The sequence below is a fragment of the Ptiloglossa arizonensis genome, chromosome 1 (assembly GCF_051014685.1).
Source record: "Ptiloglossa arizonensis isolate GNS036 chromosome 1, iyPtiAriz1_principal, whole genome shotgun sequence".
NCBI classification, from domain to species: domain Eukaryota; kingdom Metazoa; phylum Arthropoda; class Insecta; order Hymenoptera; family Colletidae; genus Ptiloglossa; species Ptiloglossa arizonensis.
The window spans coordinates 8,935,659-8,960,194 of record NC_135048.1 but is presented as its reverse complement, the minus strand read 5'-3'; the positions used below and the strand labels follow the sequence as shown (position 1 = coordinate 8,960,194).

The following is a 24,536-nucleotide window of genomic DNA, read 5'->3' as shown; positions in this document are numbered from 1 at the left end:
CAAGCATAACTTTTATGATTTCCAATGTAAGAAAATGTAAAGGTTGCGCTTCTTTCAATTTTAGTACGACCTGTTTTTGTGTAAATTGTAATTACATAGAATTTATCTACGATAAAAATGAGCATAAGCGAAGTTATATTACTTTTAACCAATACAAATTAGTTCTTTCCGCTATAAATAATTTTCGAAATATTAATCATTATTACGCATATTAAATTGCATTCATTTTTTCAAATAGAAGCAGCTTATCGAATCACTGACAGTATCTAAACAGAAACGAAATCATTCTGTATCTTAATAGCTAACTGTTGATTAGCAGGCTACACCAATAACACAGTATTCTCTCTTACTCGCACTATAGTCGCTATTGATCTTCGTCGCGGTCTTCGGTCAATAGCGATTGTTGCTTGCGATCGAATCAGTGATAATGGACTACGGTAAGAACGAAGATGTAAACAGCTCTGTGCCTTCTTTTCGTGTACGAATAATACATTTGTTTACATCCACTGATTCGTCTGATTAGACAAAGTACAAGTAATCGAAATAGAACACTGTTCGCGAATAACGCGCAAACACTATCGGAGAGGCGTTTTCACGCGAACAGCAGCTCTTGTCGGTCGCGTGGTGGGGATGGATGGGCGGAGCAAAGATCCCTCCCGCCCTTCTCCGCGGTGTCTCGTCTCGCTCGCCTTCTCTCCAACTCGGAACAGTAGAACGTACTCTGCTTACCTCTTTCCCGTTCAGGATGAAAGCGAGGATCGCTGCGGGATAGCTGGGCGCCGAGGCGCACACCGCGCGAAGGATCTCACCGGCCTCGTAAGATGGTCGAAGCCCTTCGAGGCTGGGTCGTTCGCTCGGTGGTATGGCGACGCTCATGTTCGCCGTCTCGTAGCTTGTCAGAAAGCTCGGGGCCTCCGAGGACACCTCGCAGCCGTACGATCCCACGAGGTTCACCTTACCTGTCGCAGCCACCGTACGTAATATCTTTCTCCATTTTGCCGCATCCGCCCAACTGTCCGCCGCGATTGATATTTAAAGTAGCGCGGCGAACTCGCTGGCGTCGCGTCGGAGGTGGGGGTGATAAATTTGATCAGGAACTCGGGAGCAACGACAACGTCGCGTCTCTCTCCCTCTCTCTCTCTCTCTCTCTCTCTCTCTCTCTCTCTCTCTCTCTCTCTCTCTCTCTCTCTCTCTCTCTCTCTCTCTCTCTCTCTCTCTCTCGCGCGCGCGCGCGCGCGTACAGAGAGGTCTCCAAGGCAGCTAAGTGATGGATGACCGGGGAATTGGCAAGTTTTTCGAAGATTTTTTAACGGCTCGTCAACGTAATGGAATTGGTGCTGTGGCACTATCAAGGAGGGAGGGACCAAACTGGGTCAAAAGTAACGGGCAAGTTTTGAGAGCGTTTTTGAATTTCAAATTTCGCCCGACGTCCACGGGAGCTGGATAAGAACACAAAGACGGATAAAACGACCAAAAATTATCGGTTAATTAAAGCTTTCGCGAATAACACCGAGACGGTCTTTCATCCTGCTCGCGAGCGTCGTATCTTCTTCTTGGACATTCCGGACGATCGAGTTTGTAGCGCGTTATTGGAGACGACGACGCACACGTGCGGGAAAGTTTGTTTTTGAAAAAATTGAAATTGATCCGGACGCCTTCCCTGGACAGTACGGGCGACAGATTTATTAAGGAGGCAGGACGGTTTGACGCGTTGAGAAGTAATACATATTATAAATCAACGCTGAGCAAATATTTGGTTGATATAAGTTATTGTCGTTTAATTTACAATAGTACGAACTGTAAGAAATAGGAGATAGAAATAGAATATATATATTCTCTATATTCTCTATATTCTCTATATGCTCTATATGTTCTATATGCTCCATGTTCCCTATATTCCCTATATTCTCTATATTCTCTATACTCTCTATATTCTCTATATTCTCTATATTCTCTATATTCTCTATATTCTCTATATTCTCTATATATTCTATATGCTCTATATGCTCTATGTTCCCTATATTCTCTATATTCTCTATATTCTCTATATTCTCTATATTCTCTATATTCTCTAAATTCTCTAAATTCTCTAAATTCTCTAAATTCTCTAAATTCTCTAAATTCTCTATATTCTTTATATACTCTACATTCTCTATATTCTCTATATTCTCTATATTCTCTAAATTCTCTAAATTCTCTAAATTCTCTAAATTCTCTAAATTCTCTAAATTCTCTATATTCTTTATATTCTCTATATGCTCTACATTCTCTATATTCTCTATATTCTCTATATTCTCTATATTCTCTAAATTCTCTAAATTCTCTAAATTCTCTAAATTCTCTAAATTCTCTAAATTCTCTAAATTCTCTATATTCTTTATATACTCTACATTCTCTATATTCTCTATATTCTCTATATTCTCTAAATTCTCTAAATTCTCTAAATTCTCTAAATTCTCTATATTCTTTATATTCTCTATATGCTCTACATTCTCTATATTCTCTATATTCTCTATATTCTCTATATTCTCTAAATTCTCTAAATTCTCTATATTCTCTATATTCTCTATATTCTTTATATTCTTTATATTCTTTATATGCTCTACATTCTCTACATTCTCTATATTCTCTATATTCTCTATATGCTCTACATTCTCTATATTCTCTATATTCTCTATATTCTCTATATTCTCTATATTCTCTATATTCTCTATATTCTCTATATTCTCTACATTGTCTATATTCTCTAAATTCTCTAAATTCTCTATATTCTTTAGATTCTCTTATAGAGAAATAGGAAAATCGTTATCTTTTTAAATGATCCTTGTTTGCGTTTGTGATCGCTTTCAATGATTGTGTGCAAACTTTTGTGCCCAATTTCACGAGGTGTAACAAAAATTCAAAAAATTCTAGAAACTATAAAATATTCTTCAGGGATTGACGAAAGTCAATATGAAGTATGTATATGCATTTAAAGATCTGTGTAAATGTATAAGTAACGTTTCTTCTTTGGTAACACTTGAAAATACGGTTACTGTTTATGCTGTTTTCCAGAAATTATATACCAGGTTGTTCAATAAGTTTTCGATCAAATTTATTGAACAGCATAGTACTAGGTTGCTCAATAAGTTTTGTCGTTCGATAAAACGAAAAAAAATAAGAAAAATAAAAACAATACAATTTTTTCGATTTCGACTTCGTCTTCGAGATAATCAAGTTTGAAGACTCACTTCGTATTAAAACTTCGTTGACGAACAGGACCACAATCTCGTCGCTGCTGTTGAAAAGAACCATTTTTGGAAAGACTCCATTCTATTCTTTGTATTGTACTCCAATCGAGAACACTCCGATTAGGGTATAGCTCTCTGTAATACTGAACGGTAGCGGATAAATTTCCGTTACAGGCTCCCATACCTGGATCATATCAACGTATTTCCGATTCGTATAAGTCATCGTGGTAAACTGACAAGGGACATCACCTAAGTGTAAATCACCGATTTTAACGAAACTTACATATAATATAACCCTTTGAAAAATATTTGGCACGTATTTCGTCGTATCGGTTATTATTCATATTTAGGAGATAAAATCAGCCCTGAAAGTTGAAAGAGAAAAACACATTTCCCTCGATATTTCGAAAATGACGAGACCTAAAAACAAGTTGTTTAAACAAAAATTGCGTGCTTTTGAACAATGAATTTGAACTTCCAAGCATTATCGCAAAATATCGATTTGTTTAAATAATATGTTAAAAAGTTTTCACCTTTAATACTCTTTTTATACAGTTCATTGTTTTGCATTTTTATGAATTTGCCAATACAAACTATAGACCAATATGGAAAATGCGTGCATTTGAAAATTTTGTTTCGATCCTTTCATAAAAACTGGTTCAATACGGAACGTGAATTTTTGAAGCGTACGCAAACGATTACAAAAAATGTACGATAAAGCTATTTGTATTACGATATCCCTTGTGAATGTTCACGAACTACAGACGATTTCAGAAACGCATCAACAGTCGTAAAACATTGTTTACAAACACGATAGACACTACATCGGCGGATAAATTGTACCTTTTAGTCCTAAGTGAAAATAACACGAAGTGAATCTTCAAATTTGATTATCTCGAAAACGAAGTCGAAATCGAAAGAACTTTATCCTTTTTATTTTTCTCATTTTTTCATAAGGAATCACTTCCAGTACGCTTTTACATTATTCGGTGACACCCTGTATATATAATTTCTGAAAAACAGCGTAAACCGTGAGTATTTTTCATTTCTCTTAATTTTTCATAAGGAATCACTTCCAGTTCGCTTTTACTAGGTTGTTCGATAAGTTTTGTCGTTCTGTAAAACTTATCGAACAACCTATTAGATATGATTTGAGAGCACCCTGTATATCTACTTATGCGAAAAACGAGTGAGACAAAATCATAGGGCAGTAACGCAGGAGACAGTATCAAAGTGTCTTTCGAAAGATCGAGTAATACTCAAATTGTTATTTTTCAATGGTAAACAGCGTGTATTGAAAGTGTTGTCATTACTTGTCGTGAAACATTGGCTCACACAGGTTAAAATAAATCGTAGTACTCGGTGAAACGAAACCGAGTAGAAAATAATCTCGAACTTGAAATGACAAGTAGTAAAGCATACTAAAGTTTCGAATGTAACAAAGAGAAGATTAATATTGTCTAAGGGATCTCAAGAATTGCGATAAAGAAACAGCATAGATCAACCTTGTGCCACGAACGATCGTTGTATATACGGATGACATTACAAATTGCGTTAAATTCCAATGACGTCGAATGAAATGGCACAGCAGACAAAAGCAGCAATTAACGCGAGCAACATGCAACGTATTTTATAACAATGGAATCATAGTGGACGCGAAAACTTGGAAGAAAACCGACACTGTCGAAGAAACGCAACGAAGATCGATTGGTGTTTGTTCGAGAGCACATGGAGGAATATATGGGGGGAGGGGGTATTATTTACGGATAAAGAAAAGGTTTGCAGTTGATGAACCAGATTCCCCTTGGGGATTATTTTTACGAGCTCAGAAAAGAACCAATGTTTCAAATGAAACGTCAAATGGCAAGTATTTGGAATCACGATTTGGAGAGTAATTGGGAAAACAAATATACATTTCGTTAACGGTAAATTAGAAACTACTGACTATGTAAAACTGATCGACGAGGAAACTTATTCTTTAGATTCTTTTTTAAATTTATCTTTCAACCAGTTAATGCATCAATGCGTATTGTCCGTATGGAGAAATGTGTCTTGGAAGAAGTAACGTTAAAGTTTTATCTTGAACGACGAAGTTCGAAAGAAAATTTAAGCATAATTGAAAATATGCAATACACTACTTTGTAACGTCTATAAAAATTGCAGACAATTTTGATTTGCTTGGAGAGATAAAAAAAAAGGAACATGGAATATAATTTTTGCATAAAGATTTAAAACTATTGCACGAATCAGTACCTAAGAGTATGTTAGAAGAGTAGGCAAGAAAGTCTAAAACATTATTGAAATTAAATAAAAATCTTATTTCTTTGGTGTCTGTCCTATCACTTTGTCGCACCTGTTTTCCACATAAATAAATACAATTCCTGGAAAATAGCGTAAAGAGTGAAAAATTTCCACATTTTATACGAAATAAGTGAACGTAATTGACTGTACATTCGCGATTATGTTATTTTTGTAGTAAATTTCAAATGCGGTTTCCTGAAAAATATAGATTTTCAAAGCACGTTGAACACTCTAACGGTCGATGCTTGAAAACAATTTCAATTATATTAAAATAAGAATTGCAGGCACTGTAATTTCTAGAGGAAGTACTGGATACCGTTATAATAACGACACCGATATATTATCGAAAAATGAAATAAATATCGACATTATTCCAATATTCCGATTATGAAAATTATGGAAATTGTCAGTACGACGAGTTTTCGCGCTCTTGTCACCGAAGTCGAGAACCGATATTCGTTTCTTTATATTCTCCATCCCCTTTATCGCTGTCTGCAATCTCATTCTGGTCTAAAGGCAAATTATTATTTCGCCGTATTGGATTTTACGTTAAGTGCAGCTTGCAGCAACGATCGTTGAGTTAGAATCACCAGTATCGCACCGGGTCGTCCATTTATTGTTAGTTACTTCCACATTTTATGAAAAATAAACGAATGGAATTGTAGCAACCGAGACATTCAACTTCTTTTAACGTACATTTACAACTGTATTGTTCTTGTGGTGAATTTAAATTGAAAACTGTATCGACAGAATGGAAATGTGCCTCTGAATATAATTTCCTGAAAAATATAGACCTTTCAAAGTACATTGTACGCAATAGTGACCAACACCTAGACACTTCTTAATTATGTTAGAATAGGAATAATAAGCACCACGATAAGGCCTGTCCTTTAAGAACAGCACTGTCTTTTATATGCCTGTATACAACATTTTTCTACATACTATTGTTTTCGAGAAATATAACAAATCCAAGGTTGTCCTATCATTTCGTTGTTAAACGCAACACTCCTTTCTTTGATATACTCGATATCGTTTATTTGTTCACGTTGGAGCAACAACGAAGCAAGAACGACTCAAACGTACCGTTTTTCTCGATGATATTTGACATAACTTCCAAGAGAAGAAAGAATATAGTAATACACGGTTACCTTTCATTAGAATTCGGAACCAGCAATGAAAGTTTCGCGCGCGAGTTAGCATAATTTTTTGTAATACTAAACTCGAACACTGCGCGACAAAGAAAGAGATATAACAAAAGAAAGCGAGATAGATACGATACACGATAAGAGAAAATAATAATGCAATGTACAAAATTCTCTTTCTCGTAGTTTTCGTGACACCTTTTTAAAAATTGTACCAATTTAAAAAATTCAAGAATCTTCGGATTCTTCCGAGCAAAATAAACACGACATAAATCAGAATACTTTTAACTAACTTAATGTGTGCAATATTACATAATATGTATCTTTTATTTTCCACTGGATTAAGTTTTGTAGAGAAAACAGAATCGTGGGAAGTTCAACCCTTTGCACTCGAAAATTCTTCGCTAACGAAAACCTAGTACGAAGTTTCGTAAAATAGAAATTCCATTCAATTTCGAACTATATCGCTTCAATATTTCGTACATTTTTACATTTCGTACAACGTCATAATTGAACGCAAAGTTTTGCAACGATCCATAGCGTAGTGTAACATGAGTTGCTGCGCTAAATTCTATAGCGACTGAGCGTCAACTTTTCAATTTAAAGGGTTAACCGTGTATCACTATATAACCGTGTACACTGTTGATTTTAGTAGTTAACCGTGTACACTCACTGTTGAGTTGAGTAACAGTTAACCCAGTATATCGTCGATTTTACCAATAGTTAACCGCATATATCTATGTTTGAGTAAAAGTTAACCGTGTGCACGGTTGATGGCAGTAAAACTCAACCTTGCATACCGTTGATTTTCATTAAAAAATAACCGTGTATACCGCTGATTTTAATCAAAGTTAAGCGTGTATATTGTCGATTTTAATAAATGTTAACCGTGTATACCGTTGATTTGAGTAAATGTTAACAGCGTGCACTGATGATTTGAGTAACAGTTAAATGGATATATCGTTGATTTTAGTAAAAGTTAACAATGTACACTGTCGACACGAGTAAAAATAAACTTTGTATATGGTTAATTTTTAGAAAAAAAATTAACTGTGTATACAGTTGATTTTAGTAAAAGTTAGCCGTGTACACTGTTGACATGAGTAAAAATAAACTTTGTATATGATTAATTTTTAGAAAAAAATTAACTGTGTATACAGTTGAGTTTAGTAAAAATTAGCCGTGTACACTGTTGACATGAGTAAAAATAAACTTTGTATATGGTTAATTTTTAGAAAAAAATTAACTGTGTATACAGTTGAGTTTAGTAAAAATTAGCCGTGTACACTGTTGACATGAGTAAAAATAAACTTTGTATATGGTTAATTTTTAGACAAACATTAACTGTGTATACTGTTGATTTTAGTAAAAGTTAACCGTGTACACTGTTGATAAGGGTAAGAATTATCCTTGTATACGCTGATTTTAGTAATAGTTAACTTCGTAAACCGTTGATTTCAATAAAAGTTAACTTTGTATACCGTTGCTTTTAGTAAAAGTTAAACGCGCATTGCTATAATTGTCACCGTAGATAAAATTCGACGCGTTCCGGTTCAGAAAATAGTTCTCGGCGCTCGCGACCATCTCCAATTTCTTCGCCGATGGTTATCGATCTCGTGCTCGTTACAGGCTCGATTCCCGATTCCATCGACGCGACGCGTGCACCGACTTGCTTTACCCTGTCTTTCTTTCTACCTCTTGCTCTTGAGAACCGCGTTCCGGACAACCGGGCCGCAACGAGCGACGAGAGTTCCAAGCAAAAGAATAAGGGGTCACGCTTTCCCGGAAACTTATCGCGAAGCTACCTGTTCGACCGTAATGAATTAACGAACTTGCGAGAACTACCCCGTGGTTCTCAAAGGGTGCGCGAACGCGATCGAATCGCCCTGCGTCGCAGATCGAAAATGTAAAACCGAGAGCGGAAGCGCGAGAAACGGAAAAAAAAATACTCCTAGCACTCGAAAAAAAAAAAGAAAACAGACGCGAGTGGAAACTAAATTCTGAAAAAGTTCCTTCGTTGTTCAAACGTAATTTAACGAGAACATTAACTTTTACGACCGGCCAGCTTGTGCTTTTAACCGCGGAATAATAATGTCGATTTCAATTTAAAGCAAGCTACGTCAAGGACCCGTGTTTGCGTTCCTCGTTAACTCTGCTGCTTGGTTTTCCAAGCTGTTGCTCGCCGTGGTCAATAAGGAGCAGAGGAACGCATTGGTACGTGTACACGGTGAGAGGGATACAACGAGAGCGTAAAACCCGTGAAGAGCGAAACGCACGAAAAGTTAACGCGAGGAGTTCGATAAGCTGAAACAGCACAGGAGATAGGGGAATCACCCATACGCATCACTTGTGACGCGACTGCTGCGCGCTTGCGCAGATACGTTGTTACTACGTTAAAGTCCCTACATACTAGGTTGTGCACTTCAGTTTTGTCGTTCGATAAAACTTATTCAACAGTATAGTACTAGTTTACTCGATAAGTTTTATAGATTGGATAAGAAATGGAGCTATTAATTTCGTCGTTTTATTTTTCTAAAGATGGTACTACTGTTTGATGAACATGTGGGAAGTTTCATGTAGATCTGTCGACTCGTTTGTATATTTACGAAAGTTGTTCAAAGTTGAAGTGTCATAGTATTTTTTGTTTACAATGGAAAAACGAGAAAACTTGTTGAACAATATAGTACTAGTTTGCTCGATAAGTTTTATAGATTGGATAAGAAATGGAGCTATTAATTTCGTCGTTTTATTTTTCTAAAGATGGTACTACTGTTTGATGACCATGTGGGAAGTTTCATGTAGATCTGTCGACTCGTTTCTTTATTTACAATTAAAAGTTGAAGTGTCATAGTATTTTTTTTTTACAATGGAAAAAACGATAAAACTTATTGAACAACCTAGTATATGCAAAAAAGGTCTCTACTTTCCTAATAAAATTTTTATTCTCACTACTAACAGCTGAATCGTAATGTAGTAGAACCTGATCCATTATCAAATATCTGTGCGAAGGGAATTAAGCATAGTTAATGTTACTCGAAGAAAAAAGAATTTATATTTACTGTTACTCGAACAGGGGAGGAATAAAGAGTTTTGCCCTCTAAGTAACAGTAGAGATCGGAATCGTATAACTTCGGAAATAGTTACTACTTTGTATGGAAAGGTAAACAAACCTCGAGCAAACACTGGAGAAGAATGAAGTCGATGAAGCAATAGATATGTACAGTTACTCGATTTAATATTCGGATACTGTGATACCTGCGTAATTATTGCTGTACATTTTTATTTAAAATAGTTTTGTCGAAATTTCTGGTATGTAATAATTTAAACTATAATACATATCTTAGGTTATAAGTATAGGCTGTGGGCATTCAATATCCCAAGATCGAAACACAGTAGAGCCCCCCGTAACCGAACTCTTGTTATCCAAATGCAATAGAAGGTCGATTATCCGAATTTTAATTATACGAACATCTGAATTTTTATTAAACTACGTATTGGGACGAGTCGTAAGTAATCTTTCGTATTAACTTCACATTCCTTTTAAAAAAATTAGGGAAGAAATCTAAACTTAGGTAACCAGTCTAAAACTTATTCTCCGTTATTAACACTAGAAGTACTTGTGTAAAATTTCTTTTTAAAATTACTCAATTATTAAGTATGTTTGCCAACAATATTCATGGACAATTATCAAAATAGACAACTAATTGTACCCATCAATTAATTTGTCCTTTCTCCATCCAATTTCGAAGATACGGATGTGATCTGATACAAATAGTAATACTTTTAACGTTGGTAGTTGTAGTGTCAAATATAATTTTTTCCAATTTGTTTGATAATTCGTCGATTTCGTTCGATGAAAAAAATCTTTCAACGAACTCTTACACGTGATCGTCGTTATTGAATTTTTGTCAATTTAACACTAGAACTACCGAAAGATCTCGTAATATGAAGGTATACTTTATGTATATCTAAAAGAAAATCAATCGATGAGGAAAAAGAAGAATTTACATATTTGACTATTTTCTATTGTAGAATAAAAAAGTCATAACGTCTTCAAAAAACGTGTCATGGAACTTAACTCGTAAATTTTATTACGAAAGCAGTTGAAACCAGTCATTTTTACTTGTTGGTGAATCTAGTGTTAAAGAATTTTGTACAGATCGAAATCGATGTACAAGCAATTATATAGAACACGCTTAAAATTGTGCGAATGAAGTTACAGAATGTGTTCTAATCGTCTCTGTACAATGGCATTGTTTTCCCCTTTTTTCTGCTTAATATTGAAAAAAAAGGTGATTGTTCAACCACCCGAAAATCTCTTTATCCAACCACATTTGTCTCTCAATTAGTACGGTTAGGTGTGGCTCTACTGTATAATCTATTCTAACCGAGAGTAACGAAAGGTACCTATCTGCGCACCCAAATTAATTGGCTGCCCGAGGCCATCTCCCTCTCCTGAATCGCGTCAAGGACGACTTTCACTTTCGCGTTACGTTGCTTTTTCCCTCTACCCGTGGGACGAAGAACACCCGCTCCAAAATTTACTCAAACAGACGAAATCGAATCGCAGAGAAACGACACGCTGGGGACGACGAGCGAGCGAAATAAAAAAAAAAAAAAAGAAGAAAGAAACGAACGTTTTATTATCCGAAAATTCGCTCATCCTGTCACATTTGTTTCCCAATTGGTACGGAAACGAGACGCTCTACTGTACTGCATACCTTTCGAACATGAATGCGTTAAAACCTGGACAAAATCAAGACCCTCAAGGGTATTGCTTTTCGTGCCGCTCGAGCATGCCTCGAGCACCTCGCTGTATTCCTTCCAACGAGTATACGGTATCAAACGTAAGAGGTGGACAACACTCTCTCTCGGAAAGGCTATTTAAGAAGCGAATTGCTGTTAGAACTTGCCGTCATAGCCTCGGGTTTTTTTCTCAACCGTAGCTGAACTAGTTAAATAAGATCCCTCGGTTCAACGTCGGTCCTTAGTCTTGCTTCTTTCAAACAGCGTCAGAGGACACCTCCTGGCTAGGCTATAGACCTACAGTGGATCAAAAATGTATTCGTACACTATATTATAAGGAAATTCCCCAAACCTACGAGTTTGATTTTAATGAAAACGTGCATGTACAGCATACTGGACAGTATGTGACAGAATTTTTTTTTGTCGATAAAAAAGTGTTCTCTGGAAGATAAAATCAAGACCTGAAAATTGAACGTTTCTTCATTTTTTTAATGCAACTTTCTTGAGACTTTTCTCACGATAGAACGATGGAGCGCTAAAAATATTTTTTGCAAGAAAATTTTTGTCAATACTAATACAAAGTTATAAAGTATTGGCTGAAATTAGCCTTTACAGTGCCACTTTCTCTTTGATTTTTCAAATACTTTTCATACGAAAAATGTTCACCTCTTAATGCTCTATCGTTTTGTTGCAAAAAAAGTTCCAAAAAAGTTGCATGAAAAAAAATTAAAAAAGAAATCATTGAAACCTTCGAGACTCGATTTCCTCTTTTCAAAGAAATTTCTTGTGGACAAAAAAATTTCTCTATATTTACGTTATTATGCTCTACGTGCACACAAACTTTCATTAAAATCGGTCTAACAGGTAAGAAGAATTTCCCGAAAATATAGCGTACGAATATTTTCGAGCCACTGTATACACAGTCCGTTCAACGAGTCGACTCACCCTATATAAACAACTATTGGCTGCAACAAGTTATCGAACATCAATTGTTTGTTAATCCCAGAGCCAGCTTTGTATCGTTTCGTGAATCGCAGCAAACCATTCTGATCTGTACAGTTCTATTTATTCTTTGGTTTTTCGTACTCCTTTCATTGATATTCATATTTGCAATAAATAATTATACTGTATAGCACTATGCATTGCTATATGCTAAGATGACGAGCATGTACACGAGTACATTTGGTCCGTACCTATATGGACACGTGGTCTCACTAGACAACTCAAAAATTGTTTAAATTCTAAAATTTTGTATAGATATAACGCGAGTCCCTAACAACACAAAACTATATTTCTTTCGTGGTAAATTTCAATTTAAGGGGTGAAGTCAACGCCCAAAGATTCTGCGTCTTTTAGATTTTCGATATAATTTTATTATGGTACAAGTTAGAGCAGGGCATTCAAAGCTTGTACAAAATAATTTTCGGAAAAATGTTCTACTTTTACCAAAACGATGAATCTGATGGAGCCAACCCAAGTCTGCGCGATAAACAAACAGAAATACAGTTGTATCGTACCGTTAATAATTCCAAAACGGATAATTTTCGCGAATTAGAACACACATATTCGAATTGTACCAGTCAGATCCTACAGACTGACGTAAATAAATTTCGAAAATTCTATATCCGTTAAAACGATGTTCAATCCAAGTACATTTCGTTTTTTTTGAATGTTGTCACATGCGTTTGTTTGTAAGTGGTGATTCGACTCAAACTACAATCGATACAACGAGACGAGTCAGGAAATATACATAAATAAAAAAATTCCCGTAATCGATGCTACGGCTACAATTATTGGCTGCATAATCAACTGTCAACACTCAGGATTGAACTTGTAATGGACAACATTAACGTTAACGTTTTCCAAATGTTTCGGACGAAAGTAAAAAATACACATTTTTACGTAGAGTAAGATATAAAAATACGGATTTATGATAGAAAAAAATAAGGTGACCTCGAAATGACCTTGAAAAACATCCATACATTGAAAAATTAATAATACCAGTTGAATCCCCTCGTAAAATCGTGAAAGACGAGTACCATTTCCTTCCTTCGTTTTAATTAGTCGTCTACGATATATTTCTACAATTTTACATTCTGTCAAGATAAATCGGATATTCTGTACGTCTACACCGACCCAGAAACAACATCACAAAATTAAATAACGCTTTCGTCGTAAAATATGCGATCGTTATCTATGAGAAAACACCCGCGCTACGATCAGTTACCGTTATCGCGAATAGATTTTCCTGGATCGATCTCCGATACTATTTTATAAATATTTAAACTAATGTATTTTTCATTTGCAATAAAATACATACGGTCGCTTAACGCGTTTTTGAAATGGGCGACGTTCCAATATTTTTCCATTCGCAATCGGAACTCGAAGAAGACGACAAAAACGTGAAACAACACCACAGAGAGAAAAATGCAAACGTACGCTTCAATGGCTCGTGAAAATTTGATCGTTTTTTCTTTTTTTTTTTTTCAACCCTTTCCCGGTATCAACTCGAGAAACAATTTCCCCTTTCTCTCAATTTCGACGAAGAAAAGAAGAAAATGCGCGCATTTGAAAAACGTTAAGGTTTCCGCTTGGCGTTGTACCATGAGTTCGCTACGAGTTCGTTTCTGTGCATCGTCAATCGATTATCGTTTGGTAGCCGATATTCGAGCAAAAGCTTTGTTTCTCATTGCTGACTCGTTTCGTTGGTTCGACCACAAACGACCGTATGGATGTCGATTCTTGTTGAGAAAATCGATTTGTTAAAAAATCGACTACGAAAGGATCGAACGTAAAGAAATTGATCTGTATCGGGCTCGGCTTCTTTGGTCAATCTTAATTACACATATCGTCGAATTCCAATGTAAAAGAAAAACTGTTAAAAAGAAGTTTTTTGAATTGAAAGAAAAATGTGTCGAAAAGTTGATTTATGATCAAATCGTGCAACAGAAGATCGAATCGAAATCGGTTTTTCAAGTCGATTTTAATTATACATATGAACAGATTTTCTTACTGTGCGACGATGTAAGAGAAAAACTGATAAAAAGAAATTTTCCGAATTTAAAAAAGAAAATTGTGTTTCTTTTTCATTCAAACGAATCAATCTATGTCGAAAAAAAAATCGCTTCGCGATAACAATATCCAACAAAGGTAGATAAAAAAGAATCGATTCACCGGTGTAAAAGAATTGTTCCGTTGAAGAATTGTATCAAGATCAGCTTACACGTCAATTATAATTATACACACGAACAGATTTGCTTAATGTGCGACGATGCGAAATAAAAAACTGCGAGAAAGAAATTTTCCGTATGGAAACGAGAAAACTCTGTTTCATTTTCATTGAAACGAACCAATTCGTGTCGGAAAAAATCGCTTCGCGATAACACTGGCCGACTAAAGAAGATAAAAAAGATCGATTCACCGGTGTGAAAAAATCGTTCATTTGTAAAATCGATTCAAGATTGGCATCCCTAGGCGGTAGTCCCAATTTCATCTCTGCCACTCGCTTCTCCCCGCTGGAGCCGTTACCTCGGTGATCTTATTAAACTCGTCTACACGTAGGTTCGACATTTGGTGCAAAGCACGCGGAATTGTTCGAAATTCCAAACGGGATTGTCCGAGTCCCCAAAACGGGTCATCGATAACCGGACGCGTAGCCATCGAACCCGATCGATCTCGAGTATCCCCGCATACCCTGTTAACGGTCACTCGAACCGTAACTCTCGTCCGTGCCGATAGTAATCGCGATCGTCGAGTCGAGTTGATCGAACGCGTACCAACCTCTGCGATTGTTCGCCTGTCCCAGCAGCGTCACTTGTTTGCTGTCGCTCTTCTTTACATCGACGTGCACACCCTCGACCGGGAAATCTCTACCGGCTGGTGTCGAACCGGGCATGAATCTGAAGAACTCGGCCCCATCCTTGTACCACTTCACCGAGTACAAATCCTTGCCATCCAGGTCGTACTCGCATCTCAAAGTCACTTTGTCCCACCTGGGATCCGCCATACTCGGCACGTCGAGCCTCAGGATTTTTATGGCCGCTCCTGAAAAGGGCAAACATTCCATGAAACTAATTTCAAATTTCATCCTTCCGTTCGGACATAAATGTGCACCAGTGTGCGATTTAATGTAACATTATTCGGATAACTGGACGTACGAGCAATCTTAGGATACAAATTTCTCAGTTTTAATGAAAATTAGATTTCAAACGAGAACAATCGTTCTTCTTAACGTTTCGTTATTTTTACGATAGATTTATTAATATGGATTAAAAGAAATTTAATAATGGTAATAATTATCGTTTCTATAATTCGTTTGGTAATATAATTGATTGAGATGGTTGTTACACAAGTATGAAACAAAATTCAAGTGATTATTAGTACCAAAAGTTGTCTGTAGTCGGTGCTAGGGCCAAAATGGATAAACAAAATCCAAAGATGTTTTTAAAAAGTGTTTCTAAGAATCTATGCAGAGGTACAGAGAGGATAGATGATGTTAAAAGTCTGATGCAACTTGGCATCATCAAGATGAGTAAAATGTTCTACAGAGGTATGTTTTATATATACTTTACTCGAAGAAAATATTCAAAGTGTGAAAAAGAATCGATTTTTTAAAGCCAGACTATTAAAATACCCTCTTAAGTGTAGTTCTATGTTATAGAAGAATGTGAACAGCGTCGAGCACTTTTCATTTATGCACGATTCTCAATTTGTTCCAAAAGGTAAACTTCTCAACTTCGCACAGTACATTGTTAGTTTCCGTTGAATACACGATTTTAAGATTTTAAAGATTTGAAGATTTTAAAGATTTGAAGATTTTAAAGATTTTAATAGATTTTAAACGAACCCGAAATAAAAATATCGAAGAGCAAAATGGTCACTTTGAACAATTTCCTTCGATTATTCTTAATTAAGATATATAAGACGTTCATTTTTTACTCATCTTTGTGCATAGATTCACCCCTGAAGTACGGACACGTATTTCTTAACCACCCTATATGCAGCAAATCGAACGTTCAGATCTTGCTACGAGATATCTCGTTTCAACGCTTTGTTATACACGCGTATTGACGAATCGTCAAATTGAAAGTAATCCGATTTGTTTATTACGTTTCCAACGTAACAGCCTTGTCGCAACCTATGACAAAAGAATTGCGAAATAAGTGCATGTCGAAAGATAGGAAAAATCCATCGTTACTATCGTTGCATTGATAGGATACGGTCCGATTGTGTCGTACGGTACAAAACATTTTATTCGTTTTATTATTTGTTCTTTTATATGTTTTTTTTTTACAGCGTGCTAATTTCCGAAGAAATAATTCTTACGATAGTGTACGAAATGGACCTATTTTTGAAAAAATAGAAAAATACGTCGTAGAGAAAAAAAAAATGAAAGTAAGGACGAACTATCGATGATTCATTGGTTACACCAAATGACATATCGAATGAAAATTAATTTAGCGAAATTAGCGATATAAATGTAGTGTAATGTTACGTTCATTGGACCAAGTTTCGTATAAGATGTGTTTGTTCCATTTGTTCTATTTATCGAATTAACGGTTGAGATGAAAACCCTTTGGTATACAAAAGAATATTGATAAAATAATATAGAATCGTGATAAAAATGTTGAAAGACTACGTTTAAAACAAACACGATAAGAAAAAAGTGGAGAAATTTATAAGAATTATTTACACGGATAAAGATTCTATCAATGCGGTTAAACCGACTGTAAAGAGACTTTTATTTATCTTTTTAATTTATTCATTTATTTATTTATTATACGAATAAAGTCCACTGGTACAATATAAAGATATTTTCTCAATTCGGATATAGAACGAAACGTACATAGAAAAAGAATAAATTGAAATTTGCGTATTAGAAAATAACATAAATATTAATATATATATGAATTGATTTAAGTTGTAGATCTGGTTTTTAAATAAGGAAATTTTAACGCAGTCTTGCAAAGTTCCTAACGTAGAATAGAATGGTCTTTCAACGGTATAAGAGAAATGTTCGGATTACTAGTAACAATTTCGGAGCAGTTAACAGGACTGTTGAAAAGCTCATGGGCAAACACTGAGCGAAGCATTAATCGGTGTCGCTCCAGGGGCCAAAGCTTAAGACGAGTTAGCATAGAAGAATAGTCGTGGTCAAAGACCGACATAGGATTACCACGAACAGGAGAAACTAGACGAAGAAATTTGAAGCAAACAGTTTCTGATTTAGTATCCAAATAACTGTGATACGGAAACCATACAATTGAACGGTACACTAATTGCAGCGGACCAACGAAAACTATAAAATAAGATTTTCATTTGAAATTTTATATTTTCGCAAACGACGTTTCAGTTCTATCCGAATGTGCTCAATGGGTTTTACGTCGAGTGATTGCTAAAGGGTTTCAAATACACGAGGTATATACGAAAATATACAAATTATTTAAATCGTTCTCTAATTGAACGAGTTTTATGGAGATGAGTGTATTTTCTTGAAATTAATAATTATCAAAATGATACAATTTCTGGTGACTAGTTTTTAAATTATATTTTAAAATATCTAAATAACGATATCGGTCCACTATTCCATCGATGAAATGCAAATTTCCCCCATGCAAAGCCCCATACCACAAGACCGCCTCCATTATGTTTAACTTTAGGACTTATATTTTGCTGCTTTAATGATTCTCCTTTCTTTCCCCATACTAATTTCTGTCCACTTGAATCCTAAATATTAAATTAGTTCTCGTCTGAGAAACTTGCTCCAAGAAGTCTAATGATTTATTTATGTAAGTTTTTGCAAAATTAAGTCCCTTTTCTCCATTCAATTTATCGATCTGAAGTTTCTTCCTCGCTACTCGTGCTAAATGCCCTGTTTCTTTAAGTTTGTTAGATATTGTTTTTGAATAAACTTTGTTGCCAGTTCTTACCTGCAATTCTGCTGCGATTTTAGTTATACTTTCAGATGGATTTTCTTTCATTTTCCTTATAATAAATCTTCCATCTCTTCCGTTCATTCATTCGTCCTCTCGGAACGATGCACATTCTCCAATATTTCTATATTTTTATACTTATTAACGATACATTGGATACCGACGTAGCTTCTATTCGTTACAATTTTACCAATTTCTCGAAATGATTTTCCACTTTTCCAAAGTTCAATTACAAGTTTCCTTTCTTCTACGATAGTTTCTTCATTCTTATCGTTTCGAGGTTTAACAACGAACAAAATGTTACGAAACGATAGAATAGAAACAAAAGAAGATTAGAATCCCCTTTATTGTAAGGTTTTGCCGTACGAATACTTTTTTTCTCGTTAATTTTCGTACCCCCCTTGAAATTTCATTTCTGTCTACTGTATCGTGATTCAAGTTGCGACGAAACTCATACCACGTGAAAGCCTAGTCAATTTCTCAACTTGCTTTCCACGATCAATCAGCCTTCCGTAAACGAAAGTATTATCGTTTGATTTACGCCTATCACGGACAATTTTTTTCGGTATTTGTATTTTATTTAACCACTCTGGCCATTCTTACGTTAAATACATTCAGTCTGTTCGCTAATTAAGGACGATTAGTGGCAACGAACCACCGCCGCGCTCGTTCTTTTGTTGGACGCGTCGCAATGGTTTCATCGTTTACGCTCGAAATTATTCCTTCGTCGTTAACGAACGCCATTTCGCGATTATCGACGTTTCGACAAAGCGTTCGCGACAGAATTTGCGCGTGTGAACAGCAGTGTAAACAAGCCACGAAAAAAGTTTACATCGAAAGCGGTACGCCGCGGGGCAAACTTTATTTGCCCGGAGCGGGAAAAATAGTAATTATCGAGAAAAAAAGAGCTCGACTCGCGACGAATTCCCACGGAACGCCTCTCCAATCGAGTATTTAACCAGGTCGCACTAATTTATTTATCGCCGATCCGCCGAACAGTCGTCGCAAATACCGAGGTAATTAAAAATATCCGATCAACCAGACGCTCGTGTAATTATCGTCGGGGAAAAAGCGGTCGAACGTTTCAGCGGCATCGACGAATGAAAATGGCTGCGCGAAATTTCCACGCGAAATAGCTCGTTTTTTTCCCCCATCTTTGTTAACCTTTCGTCGACCATTCGACGCGCTCGCGTCAATATACCCGAGACGAAGAATTCGGGAAAAATTCGCTGTTAATATTTCGAACGATATTTCCGTTAAATAACCCGCCGCGATATACGTTGGTCCTTTTACATTTTTTAATAATATTCCGTTGCTCGATGTATTTTGAACGATTCTAATACCATCGTTCAATATGGAAATCACGGAACGATTTAAGCTGGATTACATCGAGTTGACAATCAAGGATCGTTTCTTCTTTTGTTTTTTTCTTTTTGGATAATTATTTAGAAAAGCGGCCTCCTCGCCGATTCAAACGATCTTGAAATATGTTGTTAAGGACGTGATTCTGAACAACTTTCTTCTATATGTATTACTATCGCTCGAGCTTCGTTTTCGAGATAAATGTAAAAATAGTTTTCATAGTATGTATTGTATTTTTAAACCTTGAAATACGTTTGTATTAAGTTCTGAGTACATTTAAACTTATATTTATTGCATAGATAGATATAATATAGACCAGTTTACCCTGTTGACTATATATCAATGCTTGAATTTTTTGGTATTAATATTCCCATATTTAAAAACCGGATGTACAGTTTATAATTACACTACAAGTTTCAATATTAATTTCAGTTTGTACTACACGCATTTCTTAATTATTTTCTTTCATCTGTAAGCTTTGTTTCCTACCACAACTGTATAAATATCTTTACATTTTCTTTTTGTACACTAATGGCTCTTTACTCGTATAACAAATAAATAAATTTTGAAAAATAGACGAGGAAGTAAAACGAGATTCCATCTCGCTAGATCGACAAATTGAAGTTGTTAACACTAGAACTATCAAAGGGGTAATTTGAGCCGTTTTGAATATTTTTAAAAATTACTCAATTATTAACGGTGTTTTTGTCTGCGATATTCGGAGACAATTATGGAAACTTGGACTAGAAATTATCTGAAATTATCTAATTGTAGGGATTATTTTTATTAAATCCTACGTAACTAAGGTTTAAAGGTTTGAAAAGTAAAGAAACTTCTTTAATATTACTACTATGTTTATTTAATATTATTACTATGTTTAATTAATGTTACCACTATGTTTTATTTTTCGCTGTATACTTTCTTGCACATTCTCTTTCATTCTAACCCTTAACCTTCTCACTCCATGCATTTGGCCACGTTTACCCGAAATTCCTCAGTCTTGTGTCATCTCAATTACTCGTCTTTCGCACCTTAGTTCGGACATTCTGTCATTCACTTCAAGCACTCTACTTTCACCCCTAGAAAACACTTCACTCGCTCATCTATCTTGAACACTCTTCACATTTTCTCAGAATCGTACGTATTTCGTTACATTCCCACACAATTGTATTTGTGGATTAACTTTTCCTTTTCTATTTTCAAAGATACGTATAATGTTCGGTAGAAATAGGAATACGTTCACCGTCGGTAGTTCTAGTGTTAAAGTGAGCTTCAAAGACTCGAGTTGTGGCTGTAGCCGTAAACGCAGAACCCTCCGTGTTCGAATCTTGAGCCGTGAGAGATGGAGTCCTTAACGCTCGACTCTTGAAGCTCGAAGACTAGAGCCATCTAAATTGCTACGTCTGTTCGAATACACCGATGCGACACGCATAAGGCCTTAGGTGGAGTTATATGGATCAGTGTCATCCTATCAGACAGACAACATTGCTATCCTTACGACGTATGCGTGTACCCAAATCTTCCGAATTTAGAAACGATCTAGAAACGATTCCTTCTTTTGTATCTCGTTCTTGATCTCGGTAGAACGAACTCTATTACATTCTTCGAAACGTGAAAAAACCATCGTTTAGAAAATTTCGATCAAACGATTCTAGATATTTTATCGATACCACCCATTAGTCTTCCAAATAAACGATCATTGTCAACAACCGTTGCAATTACAAAAATAGAAGGAACAGGCCAAGCTATTCGACGATTCAAACTTCCATGGGTTTGAATTCATGGATAATCTTTTTCGAAAGTATATAACAAACATCATGGAATTGTTGTTAATTTCTTGTTAATTTCCAGCTTGTTGAGAACTTCGAGAGTTGAGCGTTCAAGCTCGAATACTAAAGCTTCGTATAATGTTAGCCCGAAGAACTTAGCCTTTAAGGTCGAGCTTCGAAACTTTGAAGATTTAAGCTTTATACATCAGTTGCTTAGCCCGTGACTGTCTCGCTATGGGCATACGACTCGCTAAATTTACTCGCTGCTTGTGATACTTGTTTCGCAGTATCGCAAGGGCGCGTACGTGACTTTTTAATGCTGTTTCGAGAGGAAGGATGTAAAGTGTTCAGTTAGAAAATTGTAAATTTCTACGTTTCTAAATGTACTAGGTTGTTCAATCAGTTTTGTCGTTCGATAAAACTTATCGAACAGTCTAGTATCAGGTTGCTCGATACATCGGACGAAATATATTCGTAATGAATTTAAATATTCCAGATAGAGAAAATAATAGAATAATAGTAAAATTTCTCCAATTTGTGTCCTGTTTGGACTAATTCTGATCAGGAGGACCTTACCAATTTGTCGACACCATTATTATACATATAATAGATTGTTCGATAAGTTTTGTCGTTTGATAAAACTTATCGAACAGTCTAGTATCAGGTTGCTCGATAAATCGGACGAAATATATTCGTAATGAATTTAAATATTCCAGATAGAGAAAATAATAGAATAATAGTAAAATTTCTCCAATTTGTGTCCTGTTTGGACTAATTCTGATCAGGAGGACCTTGCCCATTTGTCGACACCATTATTATACATATAATAGGTTGTTCGATAAGTTTTGTCGTTTGATCAAACTTATCGAACAGTATAGTATTAGGTCTATTATAAATATAATAATAGTGTCGACGGATTGGTGAGGTCTTTCTGATCAGAATTAATCCAAACAGGACATAAATTGGAGAAATTTTACTATTACTTTATTATTTTCCCTCTCTAGGATATTTAAATTCATTACGAATATATTTCGTTCGATTTACGTCACGTTTGAACACATTTTCATCGATCAGATGTCATCAATATATACGAATAAAGTGAAGAAATGAAAAATTTGAATTTTTGCAATCGAACGACTCGAGAAAGGACATATCATGGAAATCGATATTGGTCCTGGGCTGTACATATTTGGTATCGAATATTTCAAACGCGATTTTCAAAATGTAATACCTTTCGTTATGATTTTTAGCGCATTACAGTTAATAAAAAATTTTTAATATTCAATTCATTTCCCCGCAATTCTAATAGCAGCTGTAACCAAGTTCATACCGAATAATATGCTTTTCGAATTTTTCATTTCGGATAAGTAGAACGGTCGGAATTATGGCAATCGTGAAATCACTTTTAACGGAAAAAACTGTATCGAAGTAACGGTAACTCCTGCAATTTTGACTATTTTTACGTGAAAAAAAATTGTGCACACTCCCGAAATATAGGCGGAATATACGTGTGGAAATCCGATGCAAAAATATGTTACCGTTTCGTTTAAAAAAATCTCAAAGGGCACCTAGAAAATTCCAGTTCAGACAGCAACCCTTGAGCGAACAATATGTACTCCACTTCGCGCCTTTTCTCGGTCGTTCGCTCCACTACGGAAGCAGCGGTCCGGTTATTTTTACGTGAAAAAATTCAATAATTTTTGAATTTTTAAAATGGTACGAAAATATGTTACCGTTTTGTTTATAAAAGATCTCCAAGGGCAGCTGGAAAATTCCAATTCGTACCAGCAACCCTTGAACGAGCAATACGTACTCCACGTTGAAATATTTCACACGCATCTTTCTTTACCGATCCTCCTTTACATTTACATCATTCGAACAACACAATATCAATTTGCATCGTTCGGTTTAATTCTCTCGCGCTAACGAGAAACAACAAGAGATCAGAGGATAGGAAGGATTTGAGATCGTTTCACTGCTTTGTTTTAAAGGAGAAAAGAATAATTGTATCCCATTGTTTCCGTAATGATGTTCCGTTTGGTATTCATTAATGCAGACCATTCGCACTAACGGCACAGAAGAGACATGCGCCTGCCTTTTCTCGCTCGGTCGCTCCGGTACGGAAGCAGCGGTACGGGAATTTTGGCAATACGATCCGTGAACGTCGTATCGCTTCGGCGACGTTCGTATTTCCCGAAATTGTTCCGGGACGTCGCGTGCCAAAGCGCGAGCCAGCTACGCGCCGTTTGAAACAATAACCGGAGCCACCGATTGCGCTCGAAAAACCATGGAACGCCAAAGGACCAGCCACTCTGTATTCCGGTCCGCCGCCGTCGGTGAAGCGTGCGGTCGTAAACGATTTCCAGATCGCGCGAATTTGTCATACACTTGGCACGCGAAACGAACGTTATCGGGGAGCGCTGCTCGCTAACCAAAGCGCGGTACACGCGAACAGTCGCGATAAAACCGCGTCAGCTACACAACGACGCGTTACAACCAGGTGGTGGGGGTATTGCCGCGGGGAGGGGAGAGAGTGACGAAAGAGAAAGGTAGAGGGGTGGGGGATGGCTGGCGTTCACGCGAAAGGCGTCGAAAGTCAACGCGAAGGCATTCAACGACCGCGAGAGCAACCGTACGGTTCGGGAGATGCTTTTCGATCGAGGGTGGTTAGGGTGGGGATGGGAGTCGAGGAATTCCGGCACGACTTTGGTATGTAGATTGCGACGCACCGACCCTCCTATCTAAATACTTTCATTCCGAGTCAACCCTTCCCCTTGACGTCCAAATCCCTACGTCGTCGAATCCCGATTCCAATCGCGCGCCGTGCGTCGCTTTATAGGGTGGTTCCGAAGTAAAGGACCAGCCATCGTTGTACCGTTAATAGCTGCATTCTATGTACTGTGCAACGAAACGTGGTAGAAAGTATTAACAAAATATTCGCGCGTTCGACATTACGGCAATTCAGTGGCCGGTGAACAATCTGTATCTATAATTGTCTATTAGATAATTCCATATGAAATTAATATGTATTGGGTTGTTCGGAAAGTCATTTCG

General features: G+C 36.3%; 1 protein-coding gene across 1 annotated transcript in view; it reads right to left on the bottom strand.

The window, feature by feature from the left end:
• The window catches only part of LOC143149167 (uncharacterized), a 219,746-nt gene that overhangs the window by 10,490 nt on the left and 184,720 nt on the right, over positions 1–24,536 (bottom strand). The window contains exons 2-3 of the mRNA XM_076316329.1: positions 15,200–15,463; positions 730–959 (exon numbers count right to left, since the gene is read on the bottom strand). Of these exons, the coding sequence (XP_076172444.1) occupies positions 730–959; positions 15,200–15,463 (494 nt within the window). The remainder of the gene's footprint in view (positions 1–729; positions 960–15,199; positions 15,464–24,536) is intronic.